We start from the raw sequence: 20,255 nt of genomic DNA, 5'->3' as shown, positions 1-20,255 counted from the left end.
AAAGGCGAAAACCCTTCGTTAAATGTACTAATAAAATTGTTACATGGATAATATCTATTTATTATTTTAAAGTGAGTTTCTTTGACTTTGTTAGGAATTACACATTTATTTATATCTGACCACAAAGTCTGAAAAACAAGGGAGAGATAATCCTGTTTCCACTAAAATAAATATCATCACCTGTGTACATTAGCCCACTTCTTCTCGACGCCTTTTCCTGATGGTTTAGAACAATTACTCCGAGTCGCCCTCTTTCGTTTCAAAGAAAAGCACAACGGCGAGCGCGTCGAGTATCAACGCAACGCCTCGTCCGTTTGGGGAGGAGCGCGCGCAGTCAGCGGAGGCTCGACGCGTCCGCGAGAGACCAGCGCCAAAATATGGCACCAAGCACAGACGCGGCGACTTTATTCATTTGTACGTTTCCCGCTCAGAACTTAAATTCAGTTTTTCTATTTTATTTGAATCCTAACGGATTCCAGTCAGACCGTTTTAGACCGTTAAACTGACCAACTGTCATCTGACGGACGGTTACATTTCGAATTGAATGAGGACTTCAACGTATGACAGTATTTGTTGTATTTATTATAAAACTGTATGATTAGTGTATGATTAGTTATATTGGTATTCGGATGCAGGACGACAGCATCATATCATAAGTGCACATATGACTAGATAAGGACTTAACCGCACCTATAAAAGAGAGGAAGTTTGACAGGAATTTAAAAGCTGAAGCAGAGCGTCTGTCAAACTCGCGTGTTAAGATGGGCTCTATGTGTGTGTGTGTGCTGTTGATATGGATTTCATGTGTTTGTTCAACAAACGTGCGTTATGATCCTCGAGTGACGGTGAAAAACGAAGGTAAGACGAACATTACTTGTTATATTTTTAAAATCAAGAAAATACTAACCCCTGTCAGCTGGTTACTGTAAATATGACTATAATTTAAACAATGTTATAATATTACCATATACAAATAATATAATATTATCAAAAAATGATTTGTATACAATTAATAAGGCGTTTTTTATTTATTTACAATAATTACATTATATTTATTTAACGATATAAGAGTAAAAATATGAATGAATATGTTATACAGTGCATATATTTAGCAAAATGCTCATCTCTAGAGTTAATTTATCAGATAAAATGTGGTGGTCGTTGAATGTCTTTCCTGAGGTAAATGTAAATTATTCTCGAGCTGTTTTGACGTCTTTTCGCGGTTGAAACACTGATTGATCGATTACACTAGACACGATTAATTTCAGTAAATTCTGTATTTTTAAACATTCCTTCTGATGTTCATTCCTTTTTATTTGATGGTGTAACTAGCAGTGGCGTTACTTTGTTTTAATGTGAGACAGGTGTGTGTAAATATTGACATAGAACTTGTGTAATTTCATCCTTGATACATCTAATATATTGTCAGTCTCGAGAGTATTTACATGAGTGAATAAATACGTAGATCCGCTTTAAATGTTTTGTTTGTCAAATGGTCTAGAGGTAGAATTTTTGTTAAGCGCCAAAGGTTCCAAGTTCGAATCGTATAGTTTATATTTTTCCTCATTAAACCCAAAGATGTTCATCAGTGATTGTATATCAAGAGTAGGGGCACGTTTGTGTGCATTTCATTGTGATTTTACCGGAACGGCAACAGCGGTAAGCGATAGATTGACGCAAGAGAACTGTTGCGAAGCCGCGTTTCCATTACCCTTCAAATTGCGCAAACTGAAATTGTGAATTGAAAATACGCCCAATGGAGACGCGTCAATATCACAAAAAAGTTTTTATGCTTGCATGAGGTGGTTTTTCAGGCAATTCGAAAAAGGAAATTTTCGCAAAACTGCAATGGAAACAGTTTTTCCGCATTGACAGGTCATCTGGTGACACATTGCTCCCACATAAAGCCTACATATTTTTTTCCACTCAAGTATGTCGTAATAACAAGATCTTATGTCGTTAAAACAACATATATTTTCTCCTGATAAGGACAGTGGCGTAACTTTAAACTAGTAATGACGGACACATATCATAACTATCTAAAGGCAGAGGAAACAGCCCAGTTACACACATCAATCCATTCCAGACGTTCTTGGTTTGCTTCTTATTTATTAAATATACAGCCAAATAGTTGATTAAACATTGATCACAATTAAAATAAAATGTATACAAAACAAAATTAATTTTAAAGAAAGACTTTCTAGAAAACAAAATTCAATGAAGTGCTCAGAATCCATGTCCCCAGACATATGTGCATCTGATTATGTGCCTTACTCATGCTGCTCACTTTTCATAATCAACATATGAAATAAAAAATATATAATATTTAAACATAGCCTAACTATGAAACTAAATAGGCTGCGTTTTCTTTAACCCTCTGTCTGGCGAAGGCGTCGGCGCATTCTTATGGATTTTTTCCTTTATGACAGCGGAAACAACTCACAATACTCCGTCATTTTTAGCCATAGATCAGTGCAAGACATAATTATAAACTATAAACGGTCTTTTACTTTTATTTGTGTACACTCACAATAACAGCAAAGGCCGTGGACGTGAACAGATTATTTTGCATTCACTCCAAACGCGGTCTTCATTTCTAAAATATATTTTGTCTATTAAACGCAAAGTTTTTCATTTCAAAAGCATTTCTAAATTCAGTTCATATTTCCAACAAAAGAAATTCAGAGCCAAAATAACGAAACAGTAAAAAAGTTACCACCATCAAATTCAAACATTTCGCTCTCGATATGTGGCAATGCGTCACAATAACCTGGCGTATGTAAAAGTCGATCATTCTTACAGATGATGGTGTGTTTGGACAGAATACGAGACAGAGTTCTTTTTTAAACTCATAAAAAAACAACAATAGAATAGAAAATGCCATAATTTATCAAGAGCTTGAAGCAGATAAGAGAGAGAAACACACACACACACACACACACACACACGCCCATATGTGCCGCTCAAGTATAAGGTGCTTTCATTGTGATTGGATAACTCACACGTCTCCTTCCATTAATAATAATAATAATAACGTGCGGTGGCTGGGATATAAACCTAACAACATACGTAGCATAATTTTTGGAATGACTTATCACGAGAAAAACATCTTTTTTTTGTCACATAACATCAGCTAATGGAAACGCCGTCATTTCGCAATATTCTTTTATCGACTTTAGCAATTTGTTTGTTTGTGTTAAATAAGAGACGATCATTGTCGCTGTTATCCACGTTATGCCGCGTTTCCAATACAGATTTGCGCAAAACTTTTGTGATATTTTCTAAATCAGCTAGAGATGTTTCTTTTGTATGCGATGTTTCAAAAAGTGGTACAATATCGACCCTGGCAAAAAGCGGTGGGGACATGTTACGCAAATTACACCGATGGTAACTAGTAATAAAGAGGACGAGATGATCGTTCACGAGCCAGCTGAATTAATATAGAAGCTAGTTTACGCCAAAACCAATAATAAAAAAAAAAAATCCGACTTTTTCTGTCACAATTGTGTCATAAAGTCCGAACTGTGTGATATAAAGTTGTAATTGCGAGTTATACATTCAAAATTGTGTGATACATTAAACAGGCATAACATTATGACCAGTGTATAGCATATTTAGAAGCAACAGAGTTACGTCAGGTAAGCAGGTCGTGGTTCGTCCATTTTAACTTCAAATTCACCCTTCGCGAGTTTGATTGACAGGCGATCTGACCAATCACATCGCCGAATCCGCCGGTTTGTCAGATGAAGCAGTCAGGAGAGTTAGTAGATTAACGTCGGTGGACTTGAACTTGGAAAACGGTGTTTACTGACGTCTCTCCGCGGTTGAAACAATATTTCTTTTAGTGGTCATTCATGTTAATTTGATGCTTATCAATGAACTAGAAGGAAGAGATGATGGGTTCACGAGCAGCTTTAACCCATTTGTGCCCAAATTTTTCTGAATGGTGCATATAGTCATGTTAATAGTGTCCTATGGAACATGTTCTGCATTTATTTTCCCCAGGTTTTAGTTTTTTTTTCTTGAAAATTGTATTTGAATGTGCGGCAACTATAGTTATTAATGTCATATGCACCCCTTCAATGTCAAATTTGACTAGGAGGAGAACATTTGGCATCTAACTCAAAATAACTGCTTTCAACAGATCAATCAAATTTATTGTGTATAAAAGTCGAAGAACATTCGATGCAAACTCAAAAAAGCTGCATCTATCTTATAATCTATATATAAATACAACAAATAACAAATACCGGTACATTTGTCTTAAAGTGGTGGAACATAGTGCAGAACAAGTTGTGTATCAAAAAGTTAAATGAAAATAAATTAATGACAATCTATATAACATAAATAAATAAATAGTCCCATAGTATTCAATGGCTGACTGTAGTAGGTGATTTCATATAATAATGTAAATGTAAACTCATTACTTGTCTGAATCATAAGCTACTAGTTATTAAAAGAATGAGGGTCTTTGACCGATTAGAATGAAACGCATCCAAACTGGATGAAGGGTCCTCAATATTTTGGCCCTTACAAGACATAATATCATAAAATATGTTATTTTTCCCTATCGAATTAAGGTCTACCGTACAGTAGAGATGTCAGTTAAAGGGTTAAGTTATGTTTTAGGGATATTATGAAAGCAAAAAGCACTAAAGACCAAAAATCTTGATTTATTAACCTGTTAACACCCCATTTCCCCATTATATGTACTTACAAGTGTACAAAAAACTGTAGATCTGCTGTAAGAATTGTTTTGTTATGATGATTCTAAAGACCTTCACGTTTATGTATATATATGTCAACAAAAAATACTTATTAGTAACATGAAAATAACCTTTCTTTGGGAGGGTTTGCCTTCGCTATGCTTCCTGGAAGTTGGCAGTCTCATGTGACAGGAAGGAAGTTAATACCTTTTTTTTGTCTTGAAATCCTTTATTTGGTTGTTTTCTTGCATGTCATTGAGATTAAAAACATGGATTATATCTAGAAAAATACTTACAAAAGGAAAATGACAACTACACACTGCGGCAACTATAGTTGCAGGTGGGCTTAACTGAGGCGCTACAGCGATCGCCACACATTAAAGAGCCACAAAACGACATTTGTGGTTAACATTTCTTTAAAAAAGACAACATCTTAAAGTTGAGACTTTGTTTCATATCAAAAGTAACTCGCTCTGTCCTGTGTGTCGGCGTGTGGTCAGTGTCCTCTTTGCTCCGCGATGTGTTTTCTCTGCGTGAGAACGTGTGTGTGTGTGTGTGTGTGTGTGTGTGTGTGTGTGTGTGTGTGTGTGTGTTTGGTGTGGTGTGAGAGCGCCATGGCGTGTCGGATCTAATGAGTTTAGTTCAATTGTAATACATTAAGCATTTAAGCGTTACATAACCGACTTTCACTTGAACTGACATTTTGTTTTGACAAAAATACACGAAAGAGCTCAATTCACTTTTGTGTTTGTTTTTAAAAACATCTCTATAGTTTTTATAACTGTGTATTTCTGTTTTAGTCAGTAGGCCATATCAGGTTAAGCTAAAGCTTCAAATAAGTTTATTTATTTATTTTTATAACATTTATTTAATTTCAAGTAAAGAAGTTTTTGTAATGGTTTTAGTGAACTATTATACTTTATTGAATATGTGTCAAATACTGGTCTTTCCTCCTGACTATGAATTAAATGGGAATTAAATTAAATACAGTTTATTGTGTAAGCAAAAACGAATATATAAATGCGTGACTTGTAATTATAAACAAGTCACGATAAAATATGCATTATTACAACCGTCTAAAACATATTACTATATAAACATCGTAAAGTAAACATTGTCATTATTCATCAGCATTAGTTCATAAACAATAGCGTGTCATAAATGTGTGTTATTGATTGAGCCGCTCTGGAGCTGGATTGGGGGTGTGTGTGTGTATGTGTGTGTGTGTGTGTGTGTGTTATTGTGAGCCACTCTGGAGCGCTGGATTGAGGGTGTGTGTGTGTGTGTGTGTGTTATTGATTGAGCCGCTCTGGAGCTGGATTGGGTGTGTGTGTGTGTGTGTGTGTGTGTGTGTGTGTGTGTGTGTGTGTGTGTGTGTGTGTGTGTGTGTGTGTGTGTTATTGATTGAGCCGCTCTGGAGCTGGATTGGGTGTGTGTGTGTGTGTGTGTGTGTGTGTGTGTGTGTGTGTGTGTGTGTGTGTGTGTGTGTGTGTGTGTGTGTGTGTGTGTGTGTTATTGATTGAGCCGCTCTGGAGCTGGATTGGGGATGAGCCGTGTGTTTTCCAGCGGTTTGATCTATTCTGACCCGATCTCTTCCCTAATCGACCCTCACTAACATTTTATCTCGTTTTTATTTGTTGACGAAAATGACAGTTGAGTTTTTGTCATCCAACACTAGTTTTTATTTAGCGGTCGTCTCGTTTTTCGTCAGTGAAAAAAGGTCGTTGACGAAATTTTTTTGTCAACGAAATTAACACTGGATGCATCGACCTTTTCTCCCACCCCTACCTGTCACTCAAAGTGGCCACGCCCTTAATTATGCAGGACTTTAAGGCTTTATATAATGTAAAGGAATGAGTTATAAAAACATTTGGCTGACGATGCTTTTGGGAAACACACCTGAGCGGGTGCTTTATCTCACACTCATGTACAACACACACTCTATATGCGCATCTCCTCTTTCAGGGATGAGCAGGTTCTCTTTCGGAAGCGCTGGCAGTGGTTTGGTGAAGATGGTCAGCACATCTGGAGGCCAGATCATCTGGCTGGGCCGAAACAAGGCCCTCTATTCCCTCAGACCAGCACACGACGCCAAACCCAAACTGGTACATCATATACACACATGATATTTAACTTTAAACCATCATGTAAAACCACTTGTAATTGCTTCTCATTACAGCAATGGCTGAGTAATGCAGTGTTTGTAATATGATGTGTTAAGTAATGCACTTTATATCTGGATCCTTGTTTAGGTGAATGTGAATCTCTGTGAGGAGAAACTTGATGATTCGGTAAGTATTAAGAAGAGTTGCTTCCCACGGGATCAAACTTCACTGACTCTGTCTACCAATTACACGTTTTACTGGTTTACATGCAAATAAAACCTGCACAAGAACACTTGGGTCATGGAAAAGTCGATATATTTATGTGTGACTTTAACCACGAGGACGCTTTTGCTCTCTCTCTCTCACACACACACCACACACACACACACACACACACACACACACACACACACACACACACACACACACACACACACACACACACACACACACACACACACACACACACACACACACACACACACACACACACACACACACACACACACACACACACACACACACTTTAACCCTCTGGTGCTCTTGGTTTAGGGGTTGCATTGGTCACCTAAAAATTAAACTTCCTCCACCCCAGTAAAACCAATGCAATTTATTTTTCTTCAATAATATTTTTTCTTTTTAATTTTGTATTTTGAGATGATTTGATGGTATTTTTTTAATATTTATGCAATAATTATGGTCTATTTTTGCCATTGAAAATTATATATAATTGTTTGAATTTTTTTTGCAGTATTTCAAGTTAAAATAGAGACTAGGCTTTCAAAATATTTTTTTATTGAAGGCAGATTAGCGCCTCTGTTGGAATTATTTAAGAACTCCTGCAACCATGTGTGTAACCACTAGAGTCTCTATGGAGAGGCTTGAGAATTCACTAGTTCTCTTTTGAACACATTTAATGATTTTTTTTTATGGATTTGAATATATATTTTTTAGGGCTGTCAAAAGATTAATCACGATTAATCGCATCCAAAATAAAAGTTTGTGTTTACATAATATATATATATATATATATATATATATATATATATATATATATATATATATATATATATATTACATGATATATAATATATATAAATACACACACATTCATGTATATATTTAAGAAAAAAATATAATTTTTATACATAAAACATTTATATTTATATATATTATAGATTATATAAATGTATATACAATATATATATGCAAATATTTCTTAAATATATACATGCTTGTGTGTGTATTTATATATAAATAATAATTAACAGAGTACACACACATATATTATGTAAACACAAACTTTTATTTTGGATGCGATTAATCGCGATTAATCTTTTGACAGCACTAATATTTTTACAAAATCTCAAAGACTATTTATAGATATTTTTGTTAGAAATATAGATTTTTTTTCAGTGAATTTGTGTTTTTGCAGATTTCCCATTAATTTCCTATGGTGGTCATTTTTGACCGAAGAGCACAAGTGAGAGTATTTTTTTTACGACCAATCAGCATGCTCGAATCATGCCCTCAATTATTGTGTGTGTTTACATCCCTAATGCTAGACAAGTCACCAAGTTTCATATCATTCTGAAAAATTCCAAATGTGGTTCATAGGTTCAGTTTTTCATAAGTGTGTGTGTGTGTGTATAAGTGTGTGTGTGTGTGTGCGTGTCAATATCACACTCTTGATGTGTTAGAGTGTCACCCCTTTACGGCTGTGAACTTTTTTTCAGCATCGTGGCCGATTTGTAGATTGTACACACAAATATTCAGAGAATTTTTGTGTTTTTGCCGATTTTCCATTCATTTCCTACGGTCGCTCATTTATAACCGAAGACAATGAACGCTACTTTATTTTTTTTTACGACCAATAAGCATGCTCGAATCATGACCCCAATGATTTTTTGTGTGTTTGCATCCCTAATGCTAGAAAACTCACCAAGTTTCAGATCATTCTGATGAAGCTGTGATTTTTAACATTTCAAAACAGAAAATGTTCCGGTCAGAAATGACGAAGAGCACCAGAGGCTTAAAGGGTTAGTTCACCCAAAAATGTAAATTGTGTCATTAATTCCTCACCCTCATGTGGTTGGACACCCGTCAGACCTCCGTTCATCTTCAGACACAAATGAAGATATTTTAGTGTAAAGCTGATGCTGAGAAAGGCTTCAGATAGGCCTCCATTGGCATTCAGTACATTTACACTCACAAGACCCAGAAAAGGCACTAAAAACGTCGTTACAAAGTCCATCTCACCACAGTGACTCTACAATAATCTTACGATGCGACGACAATAGTTTTTGTGCGCAGAAAAAATCTAAATATCGCCTTTATCCAACTTGTTCTTGTCCTCCGTGTGTGTCTCAACGACGCATGCGTGAGAATATGAGCAGATCCGGTGTTCGGACACATGACCCAGAAGAGATTTGTTTACGAGCAGAGGAAGACGCGCGTGTCTCAGCTGTTGAATTCTACACTGATCGTGCTTTAGGTCTCGGCGTAGTTCCAAAATGGAGTTAAAGTGGCATTTCATGGATTCCCGAACGCCGGATCTGCTCATATTCTCACGCATGCGTCGTGGAGACACACACGGAAGGCAAGAACAAGCTGGATAAAGGCGATATTTAGATTTTTTCTGCGCACAGAAACTATTCTCGTCTTCATAAAGTTATTGTAGAGCCGCTGTAGTGAGATGGACTTTGTAACTTTAGTCTTTAGTGTCTTTTAAGGGTCTTGAGAGTGTAAAGTTGAGCCAATGGAGGCCTTTCAGAGCATCAGCTTTACACTAAAATATCTTCATTTGTGTCTGAAGATGAACGGAGGTCTGACGGGTGTCCAACCACATGAGGCTCAGTCATTAATGACACAATTTACATTTTTGGGTGAACTGACCCTTTAAGGACATAACCCTTGACCACTCACATGTTTTCATATATAATCTAACTTTAACACACACTCTGAGTGTTGTTTCAGGAGCTTCTGTCCACGAAGGGTCACTGACGCTGCTGTTGTTTTTCAGGAGTGTGTGTATCGGCTCTCTCTGCTCAGCCGAGGCACTGATGGAGATCTCCTGTTCTATTGTGGATCGGACATTGTCAGTGAAACAACCAAGTGCTGTTCTGTGGTATGTCCTGTTTTCCCAGCATGCATTGCCTTTACACGGGTGTGAATGTATGAAGCTGAGTCATCTGTTTTGTTCCAGGACTCCAGTTATAGCCTGAAGGACTGCTTCAAATTAAACAATTACGTGCCAAATTTGAATGATCCGTCATTACTCACCGGTGAGTACTGGTGTATGTATTTATGTGTGTGTGTGTGTGTGTGTGTGTGTGTGTGTGTGTGTGTGAGCTGCAGCTTTTACATTTACATTTACATGTATGCATTTGGCAGACGCTTTTATCCAAAGCGACTTACATTGCATTCAAAGTACACATTTTACATTTAATCAATTCTTGCTTTCCCTGGGAATCGAACCCATGACCTTGGCGTTGCTAGCGCCATGCTCTACTGTTTGAGCTACAGGAAAACTATGAAAGCTTTGGTGCCACTTATTAGAAATCGCAAAACTAACAAGTAAAGTTTGATGACAAACTCTGAAGTTGGCTTGAGAAAGCCAGAAGGTTTGAAAACGTTTGAAGTAGTTTAAAGTTTAAATGTTTTGAAGGCAAAAAAGTCAGAAAAACAAACAACCGGTGGTTTAGCATGTTGCTAACATGTTTTAATATGTTTGTTAACATGATTTAACATGTTTTAACATGTTTTAACATGAATTAGCATGTTTGCTAACATGAATTAGCATGTTTACTAACATGGTTTAGCATTTTGTTAACTAATAAATTGAACGTGAATTACCGTATTACTAGCATGGTTTAGCATTTTGTTATCATTAATTAACATGTTGTTTATTTAACATGTTTTAACTTGAATTAGCATGTTGTTAACATGAATAAGCAATTTTGCTAGCACAAATTAACTTGTAAACAGGAATTAGCATGTTGCTAACATGTTTTAATATGTTTGTTAACATGATTTAACATGAATTAGCATGTTGCTAACATGTTTTAATATGTTTGTTAACATGCTTTAACATGTTTTAACATGAATTAGCATTTTGCTAACATGGTTTAGCATGTTAAATTGAACACGAATTACCGTATTACTAGCATGGTTTAGCATTTTGTTATCATTAATTAACATGTTGTTTATTTAACATGTTTTAACATGAATTAGCATGTTGTTAACATGAATAAGCATGTAGTTAACATGAATAAGCAATTTTGCTAGCACAAATTAACATGTTAACAGGAATTAGCATTTTGTTAACATGTTTTAATATGTTTGTTAACATGATTTAACATGTTTTAACATGAATTAGCATGTTGCTAACATGTTTTAATATGTTTGTTAACATGATTTAACATGTTTTAACATGAATTAGCATGTTTGCTAACATGGTTTAACATTTTGTTAACTAATAAATTGAACGTGAATTACCATATTACTAGCATGGTTTAGCATTTTGTTATCATTAATTAACATGTTTATTTAACATGTTTTAACATGAATTAGCATGTTGTTAACATGAATAAGCAATTTAACATGTAAACAGGAATTAGCATGTTTTAACATGAATAAGCATTTTTATAACATGATTTAACATTTTAACAAATTTTAACATGAATTTCCATGTTGTTAAGATGAATAAGCAATTTGCTAGCACAAATTAAACATGTAAACAGGAATTAGTATGTTTTAGCATGAATAAGCATGCTGATAACATGATTTAACATGTTTTAACATGAATTAACATGTTGCTATCATTGGTATAGCATTTCTTTAGCATGTTGCTGACATGTTTTATCATGCATAAGCATGTTTTAACATGTTTCTAGAAAAAAATTACATGAATTAACATGTTTGCTAACATATTACTAGAATGAATTAGCATTTTGCTAACATGTTTTAACATGACTTAACATGAATTAACATGATTGGACATGTTTGCTAACATAAACGTTGTATGTATATAATATGTTGCTAGCACAAATAAGCATTAATTACCATGTTGTTAACATGGTTTAGCATTTCTTTAGCATTTTGCTAACACGTTGTATCATGAATAAGCATGTTTAAACATGTTTCTAGAAAAATTTAACATGAATTAACATGTTTGCTAACATGATTGAATGAGCATGTAAACATGATTGAACATGCTGCTAACATAAAATAGCATGTTGCTAGCACAAATTAGCATGATGTTAACATTATTTGGCATTTTGCTATCACAAATTAACATGTTTTAACATGAATTAGCATATTGCTAGCCTAGATTATCATTTTGTTGGCATGATTTAACATGTTGACAAATTTTAACATGAATTTCCATGTTGCTAGCATGGTTTAGAATGTCTTAAGCATGTTGCTAACATGTTTTATCACGAATAAACATGTTGAAACATGTTTCTAGAAAAATGTAACATGAATTAACATGTTTGCTAACATGATTGAATGAGCATGTTAACATGATTGAACATGTTACTAACATAAATTAGCATATTTTAACTATTTGCTAGCACAAATTAACATGTTTTAACATGAATTAGCAGGTTTGCTACCCTAGATTATCATTTTGTTAGCATGATTTAACATGTTGACAAATTGCAACATGAATTTCCATGTTGCTAGCATGGTTTAGCATTTCTTTAGCATGTTTGCTAGCATGTTTTATCACGAATAAGCATGTTTAAACATGTTTCTAGAAAAATTTAACAAATTAACATGTTTTCTAACATGATTCAACATGTTGCTAACATAAATTAGCATGGTGTTAACATTATTTGGCATTTTTCTATCACAAATTAACATGTTTTAACATGAATTAGCATATTGCTAGCCTAGATTATCATTTTGTTGGCATGATTTAACATGTTGACAAATTTTAACATGAATTTCCATGTTGCTAGCATGGTTTAGAATGTCTTAAGCATGTTGCTAACATGTTTTATCACGAATAAACATGTTGAAACATGTTTCTAGAAAAATGTAACATGAATTAACATGTTTGCTAACATGATTGAATGAGCATGTTAACATGATTGAACATGTTACTAACATAAATTAGCATATTTTAACTATTTGCTAGCACAAATTAACATGTTTTAACATGAATTAGCAGGTTTGCTACCCTAGATTATCATTTTGTTAGCATGATTTAACATGTTGACAAATTGTAACATGAATTTCCATGTTGCTAGCATGGTTTAGCATTTCTTTAGCATGTTTGCTAGCATGTTTTATCACGAATAAGCATGTTTAAACATGTTTCTAGAAAAATTTAACAAATTAACATGTTTTCTAACATGATTCAACATGTTGCTAACATAAATTAGCATGGTGTTAACATTATTTGGCATTTTGCTATCACAAATTAACATGTTTTAACATGAATTAGCATATTGCTAGCCTAGATTATCATTTTGTTGGCATGATTTAACATGTTGACAAATTTTAACATGAATTTCCATGTTGCTAGCATGGTTAGAATGTCTTTAGCATGTTTGCTAGCATGTTTTATCACGAATAAGCATGTTTAAACATGTTTCTAGAAAAATTTAACATGTTTTCTAACATGATTCAACATGTTGCTAACATAAATTAGCATGGTGTTAACATTATTTGGCATTTTGCTATCACAAAATAACATGTTTTAACATTAGCAGGTTACTAGCCCTAAAATATAATTGTGTTAGCATGATTTAACATGTTGCTTACATGTTGTAAACAGGAATTAGCATGTTTTACAACATTTCTAGCATGAATTGCCATGTTTGCAAACATGATTCAGAGATTTTAGCCTCAGAAAATTATTAATAATAATACTTTTAAATAGCATTTAACATGTGGTTAGCATTTGAATAGTTGGAGCAGGGGAACGCGCACTCAAATTCCTCACAACCCAATGGCTTTATTGTTAGCAATATAGCGGAGCACAGTAGGAGAATTGTTATTGATTTTAATAACAGGAGCTATTGTGCTTGATTTTGGCTTCTCAAACGCTTGTGAAACAGAGTCCCAGTGTGATTACACACACGCATGGTTGCGTGTTTGTTCTAGCGGTGGTTCAGGAAATGGTCAACATGATGAAACGCTCATGGGGTAACACACACACACATTTATTGCTGATATTACATATAGGCTAACCGTAACAATGTTCAACAGGACAGCTGATGTTACCCTACAACCCAAAAACAAACATTCACGTCCTTCCGAACTAATGAAGACGTTTAGCAGAATGTTCACGCTGCTCTGTGTCAAGCTCAAAAAATGACGCACCATGAAAGTGTACCAGCAGAACACACTACAAGTCTTGAGACTGTGAACATGTTGCTATAAATACACTATAAAGCCACTCGTGCTGACACACATGCCCATTCTTCATCTCAAGCGATGGCCATCTGAGAGGAACTGAGAGAGGAACTGAAGCTGTCTGTGCTTCAGTTCGTCTCCATATATAGATCGAACAGACGAAGGCCGACACTTATTCAGTGTTTCTGTAGATTATTTGTTTAGGCAACAGGACTGAGGCCGGATGGAGTGTGTTCTGAAAGCTCAATGCTGAGGTCTGTGCCCTCTTACACAAGACTCAGACCACACGAGTTATTCAAGCTTCGCCGTGTGTGAAATCTGCTTGCATCAAACACACACACACACACACACACACACACACACACACAGAGCACCTCGCATGATCCAATGGGGAAGTGGATGTAATCAAAATGTGTACTGTGTTGTGACAACTCTCCGCAGACATGATTTAACATGTTTGCTAAAATGTTTAGCATGTTACTAGCATGTTTTAACACATTGCTAGCAGTAATTAGCATGTTGCTAACAAGAATTAATATGTTTTAGCATGAAATAACTTGTCGTTAACGCATAATCATGACTTAGCACACATTATTAGCATGTTGCTAGCATTAATTACCGTGTTTTAGCAGAAATTAACATGTTGTTTGCATGTTGTTAATTCAAGATAATGTGCTAGCATGTTAACATCATTTAACTTTGCTTAAATGTTAACAAATTAGCATTTTTAACATGAATTATCCTCTTAACAACATGTTTTAACACATTGCTAGCATTAATTAGCACGTTGCTAACATGAATTAATATGTTTTAGCATTAATTAACTTGTCGTTAACGCATAATCATGACTTAGCACGTTGCTAGAATAAATTATTAGCATGTTGCTAGCATTAATTACCGTGTTTTAGCAGAAATAAACATGTTGTTTGCATGTTGCTAGCACATTATCTTGAATTAGCATGTTAACATGATTTAACGTTGCTTAAATGTTAACAAATTAGCATTTTTAACATGAATTATCCTGTTACCAACATGTTTTAACACATTGCTAGCATTAATTAGCACGTTGCTAACATTAATTAATATGTTTTAGCATTAATTAACTTGTCGTTAACGCATAATCATGACTTAGCACGTTGCTAGAATGAATTATTAGCATGTTGCTAGCATTAATTAGCGTCATTTTTTTCCCCAAACCAGTTAAGCGCAAACCACGCCCCTTACGCCAAAACCACGCCCCGCAGCATTGACTCCCGTCTATGACTCGATTTCATTGGTCAACTCTGTCACAGCGCTTTTTTTTTTTTTGTCACAGCGCTGATTGCTGAAACACAAAACGGATGCTCGCGTTTGTGTACTAAAATAAAAGTATCCCTTTTATTTTCTATTTATTCACTTATTTGTGTGAAATGTTTTCAAAATCGTATTTATTTTGGACACTCGTTAACACTAGCAACTGCACAGAAAAGGCACTTCTTTTTTTGCAATATTTTCATTCATCTTACGCACCTTTTTAATGTTTTTATAGGTTACACAGAATATACAACTTATAAAAAACATTAAAAAGGTGCGTAAGATGAATGAAAATATTGCAAAAAAAAGAAGTGCCTTTTCTGTGCAGTTGCTAGTGTTAACGAGTGTCCAAAATAAATACGATTTTAGTCAAACCTAAACTACACACACATACACACAAAATGAGCTTAACAGTGAGGAAACTACACATGTACTACTGTATGGAACAAAAATCTACAAACACAAGAAAAAGTTTTTTTTAAAAGAAAGGAAAAAAAAACTCTAATTTTTAATCGATTCTTCATTCTTTAATATAGCTTTAGCTGTTTGGTCACACAAAGCAAAAAAATATAGTAAATTAAGTATAGTAATTTTAAAAACAGATGAAATACAAACATGCCATGGGTACATAAAAGGCAATTACATACTTTTCACAATTTCTATTTAAAAAAAACTTTAACATTAAATGGGTGAAAGGAGTTTGTATGTGCAGTTGCTACTGTTAACAAGACACCGTTTGTTAGCAACGGATCCATCACCGACCTTGCTGATCTAAACTTTTCTCCTCAGGTGACAACGTGACAGAGGCGACCAATGAAATCGAGTCATAGACGTGAGGGGCGTGGTTTGCGCTTAACTGGTTTGGGGAAAAAAATCACGCCATTAATTACCGTGTTTTAGCAGAAAATAACATGTTGTTTGCATGTTGCTAGCACATTATCTTGAATTAGGATGTTAACATGATTTAACGTTGCTTAAATGTTAACAAATTAGCATTTTTTACATGAATTATCCTGTTACCAACATGTTTTAACACATTGCTAGCATTAATTAGCACGTTGCTAACATAAATTAATATGTTTTAGCATTAATTAACTTGTCGTTAACACATAATCATGACTTAACACTTTGCTAGCATGAATTATTAGCATGTTTCTAGCATTAATTAACGTGTTTTAGCAGAAATTAACATGTTGTTTGCATGTTGCTAGCACATTATCTTGAATTAGGATGTTAACATGATTTAACGTTGCTTAAATGTTAACAAATTAGCATTTTTTACATGAATTATCCTGTTACCAACATGTTTTAACACATTGCTAGCATTAATTAGCACGTTGCTAACATAAATTAATATGTTTTAGCATTAATTAACTTGTCGTTGACGCAAAATCATGACTTAGCACGTTGCTAGAATGAATTATTAGCATGTTGCTAGCATTAATTACCGTGTTTTAACAGAAATTAACATGTTGTTTGCATGTTGCTAGCACATTATCTTGAATTAGCATGTTAACATGATTTAACGTTGCTTAAATGTTAACAAATTAGCATTTTTAACATGAATTATCCTCTTACCAACATGTTTTAACACATTGCTAGCATTAATTAGCACGTTGCTAACATAAATTAATATGTTTTAGCATTAATTAACTTGTCGTTGACGCAAAATCATGACTTAGCACGTTGCTAGAATGAATTATTAGCATGTTGCTAGCATTAATTACCGTGTTTTAACAGAAATTAACATGTTGTTTGCACTAAATAGTGTCTTATTCTAATTATATGTATTGATTAAAAATAAGTCATTTCTCTGGTGGTAATGTGGATCTTTAGGAGTTTAAGGGTAACACTTTAGAATAATGATCCGTCATTAATGAGTAACTATGCAGGACTAATGAGCAGCTCTACATTAACACTTCAGCTGCTACTAACTGAATGAGATTAGCCGCATTAATAACTATTAACTAACTGACAAATTATAAAGAACATTATTGTGTGTCTGAGACGAAATCAATCATCTTTTTTACTCTGAATAAAGTCATAAAATACCTCACTAGTTACTCAAGGGTTACCAAGTCACTATGCAGGAACTACTAGTGATCCGGACCATTATTTTAAAGTGATAAACCATCTTTTTCACTTTAAAATAATGGTCCAGATCACTAGTATAGTTCTTGAAGAGTGACCAGGTAACCCTTGAGTAACTAGTGATGCATTTTATGACTTTATTCAGAGTAAAAAAAGACAATTTCTCACATCTCAGACACATTAATGTTGTGATTAGTAATTTATTAGTAATTCTTTATAATTTGAGAGTTACCTATTAGTTCTTAGTGATGCCAATCCCATTCAGTAATTATTGATTAGCTAATAAGGAACTATCTTAGCCCTAAATGTGATATTACTTCCTGATTAGTTCAGCTTGTTTCTATATTAGTTAGTAGCAGCTGAAGTGTTAATGTAGAGCTGCTCATTAGTCCTGCATAGTTACTCATTAATGACGGAACATTATTCTAAAGTGTTACCCTTAAACTCATAAAGATCCACATTACCACCAGAGAAATGACTTATTTTTAATCAATACATATAATTAGAATAAGACACTATTTAGTGTTTTTACTATTTTGGACGCTTGAACATTTTTAATCCATTTGTGTGCGTATAAATCGAGCGTTTGAAGCGAAACAGACGCATGTTCAAGGCGCTCCAGGAGAAATATGACATAAAACACCACTGCCTCTTTTCATTTTCATTACAAATATATATTAAACATTAACCCTTTAAAGACCGAGACAGACGCCCACGGCTAAAAATAGCTATCGTTCTAAAATGTTAAATAACTTTTAAACCGTTAATCCAACCTGTAAACTGTAAAATACACCGTATTGACACAACGTGAAAGTGTGTGCATGTAAATAAGCGGAAATCAGTATATTTCTCTATTGGTGTGTAGTTTGTGTTTTACACCGTTTCAGTGTTCTGTTATTATATAACAATCTTTCTCTTTACTTCACTCCCTGAACGGTTTTGGACACATCTAGCTAATCAATAATTACTGAATGGGATTGGCATCACTAAGAACTAATAGGTAACTCTAAAATTATAAAGAATTACTAATAAATTACTAATCACAACATTAATGTGTCTGAGATGTGAGAAATTGTCTTTTTTTACTCTGAATAAAGTCATAAAATGCATCACTAGTTACTCAAGGGTTACCTGGTCACTCTTCAAGAACTATACTAGTGATCTGGACCATTATTTTAAAGTGAAAAAGATGGTTTATTACTTTAAAATAATGGTCCGGATCACTAGTAGTTCCTGCATAGTGACTTGGTAACCCTTGAGTAACTAGTGAGGTATTTTATGACTTTATTCAGAGTAAAAAAGATGATTGATTTCGTCTCAGACACACAATAATGTTCTTTATAATTTGTCAGTTAGTTAATAGTTATTAATGCGGCTAATCTCATTCAGTAAGTATTGTTTACTTAACAAGATACTATCTCCTAAATGTGATATTACTTCCTGATTAGTTCAGCTTGTTTCTATATTAGTTAGTAGCAGCTGAAGTGTTAATGTAGAGCTGCTCATTAGTCCTGCATAGTTACTCATTAATGACGGAACATTATTCTAAAGTGTTTTTTTTTTTTTTGGAAAGACAAGTTGGCATGTTGTTAAACAATTTCATTCGATTTCATTCTGGTAAAAATGAAATGTGACATAAATCCATCCAGACATTGCTTTTATTCCATGTGACGTCTTGATTTGACCTTTCAGATGATATGCTGTACTTCACCAAGCCTAAAATGGGATTGTACCGGATAAACAAGGAAAAAAATAACAACCTTTGGTCTCAGGCGACAGAAATGGGTGAGGAATCAGATTTAAAAACCGTTTCTACATTTCTCTGAGTATCTGCATTCACGCTGCTTTTCCTCTTCTAACGTTTAGAGCAGAAGTACTTGAAGCTGATCGCTGGTAAAGGCCTACAAAAGGGCAAGGTTTATTCCTTCTTCACGGAGAAAGACAGAAGTAAAGATGGCGACTCTGAGCAGTGGATTCCCCGAGTCTCTCAGTGCTGCATGGTGAGAAACACACACCGCTTTCTTCATTTGTGGATTTACTGCAGCCCGAAAGGACATAAGCTGTAAACGTCGTCTATTGTCTAAAGATTATTGCAATTAGTGATTCCAACGTACACTCCAAGGCATTTTTCTAACTCTAAGTGAAACTCTGCAACTTCTTCTAATTGGTCCTCCGCCCAAAAATGAACACCGTCATTATTTACTCACCCTCACAGGAACGTGTGTGACAAAAGATTTAGAAAAACACAATGTCCATAGAAGGAAAGTCGATGTGACCCAAAACAACAATGCACATTAATCACTTGGATAGTCAAAATATCTCCTTTTGTGTTCGGCAGAAAGACGTGCGGGTGAGTAAATAATGACAAAATTAGGATTATTTTTGATGGGCCCATCCCTTTGACCTCTGTCTGTCCCAGTTAAACAACTGACTTTAGATGTACATAACATTAAAAAAAAAAAACTTTTTGGGATCTGACACAGGGTAGGCATCACTTCAGAGCTCCAGACTAACATTTGGGTGGGATATATTAGGCAGCAAGTGAACATTTTATCCTCAGAGTTGATGTGTTATAAGCAGGAAAAATGGGCAAGCGTAATGGTGCGTTCACACCGGACGCGATTCGCGCGAGTGATTTACATGTTAAAGGGTTAGTTCACCCAAAAATGTAAATTGTGTCATTAATGACTGA

General features: G+C 34.6%; 1 protein-coding gene across 1 annotated transcript in view; it reads left to right on the top strand.

Annotated features, from left to right (window-relative positions):
• The first annotated feature begins 308 nt into the window (after positions 1–308).
• The window catches only part of LOC307131315 (semaphorin-7A), a 60,774-nt gene continuing 40,827 nt past the window's right edge, over positions 309–20,255 (top strand). Inside the window, exons 1-7 of the mRNA XM_079824896.1 lie at positions 309–858; positions 6,672–6,811; positions 6,959–6,997; positions 9,834–9,938; positions 10,017–10,095; positions 19,256–19,348; positions 19,430–19,563. Coding sequence (XP_079681022.1) covers positions 762–858; positions 6,672–6,811; positions 6,959–6,997; positions 9,834–9,938; positions 10,017–10,095; positions 19,256–19,348; positions 19,430–19,563 — 687 coding nt within the window. The 5' untranslated portion in view covers positions 309–761. The remainder of the gene's footprint in view (positions 859–6,671; positions 6,812–6,958; positions 6,998–9,833; positions 9,939–10,016; positions 10,096–19,255; positions 19,349–19,429; positions 19,564–20,255) is intronic.

Source organism: Gobio gobio, assembly GCF_949357685.1.
Source record: "Gobio gobio genome assembly, chromosome: 9".
Classification (NCBI taxonomy): domain Eukaryota; kingdom Metazoa; phylum Chordata; class Actinopteri; order Cypriniformes; family Gobionidae; genus Gobio; species Gobio gobio.
The sequence above is the reverse complement of the archived record's forward strand: the minus strand, read 5'-3'. Positions and strand labels throughout refer to the sequence as shown.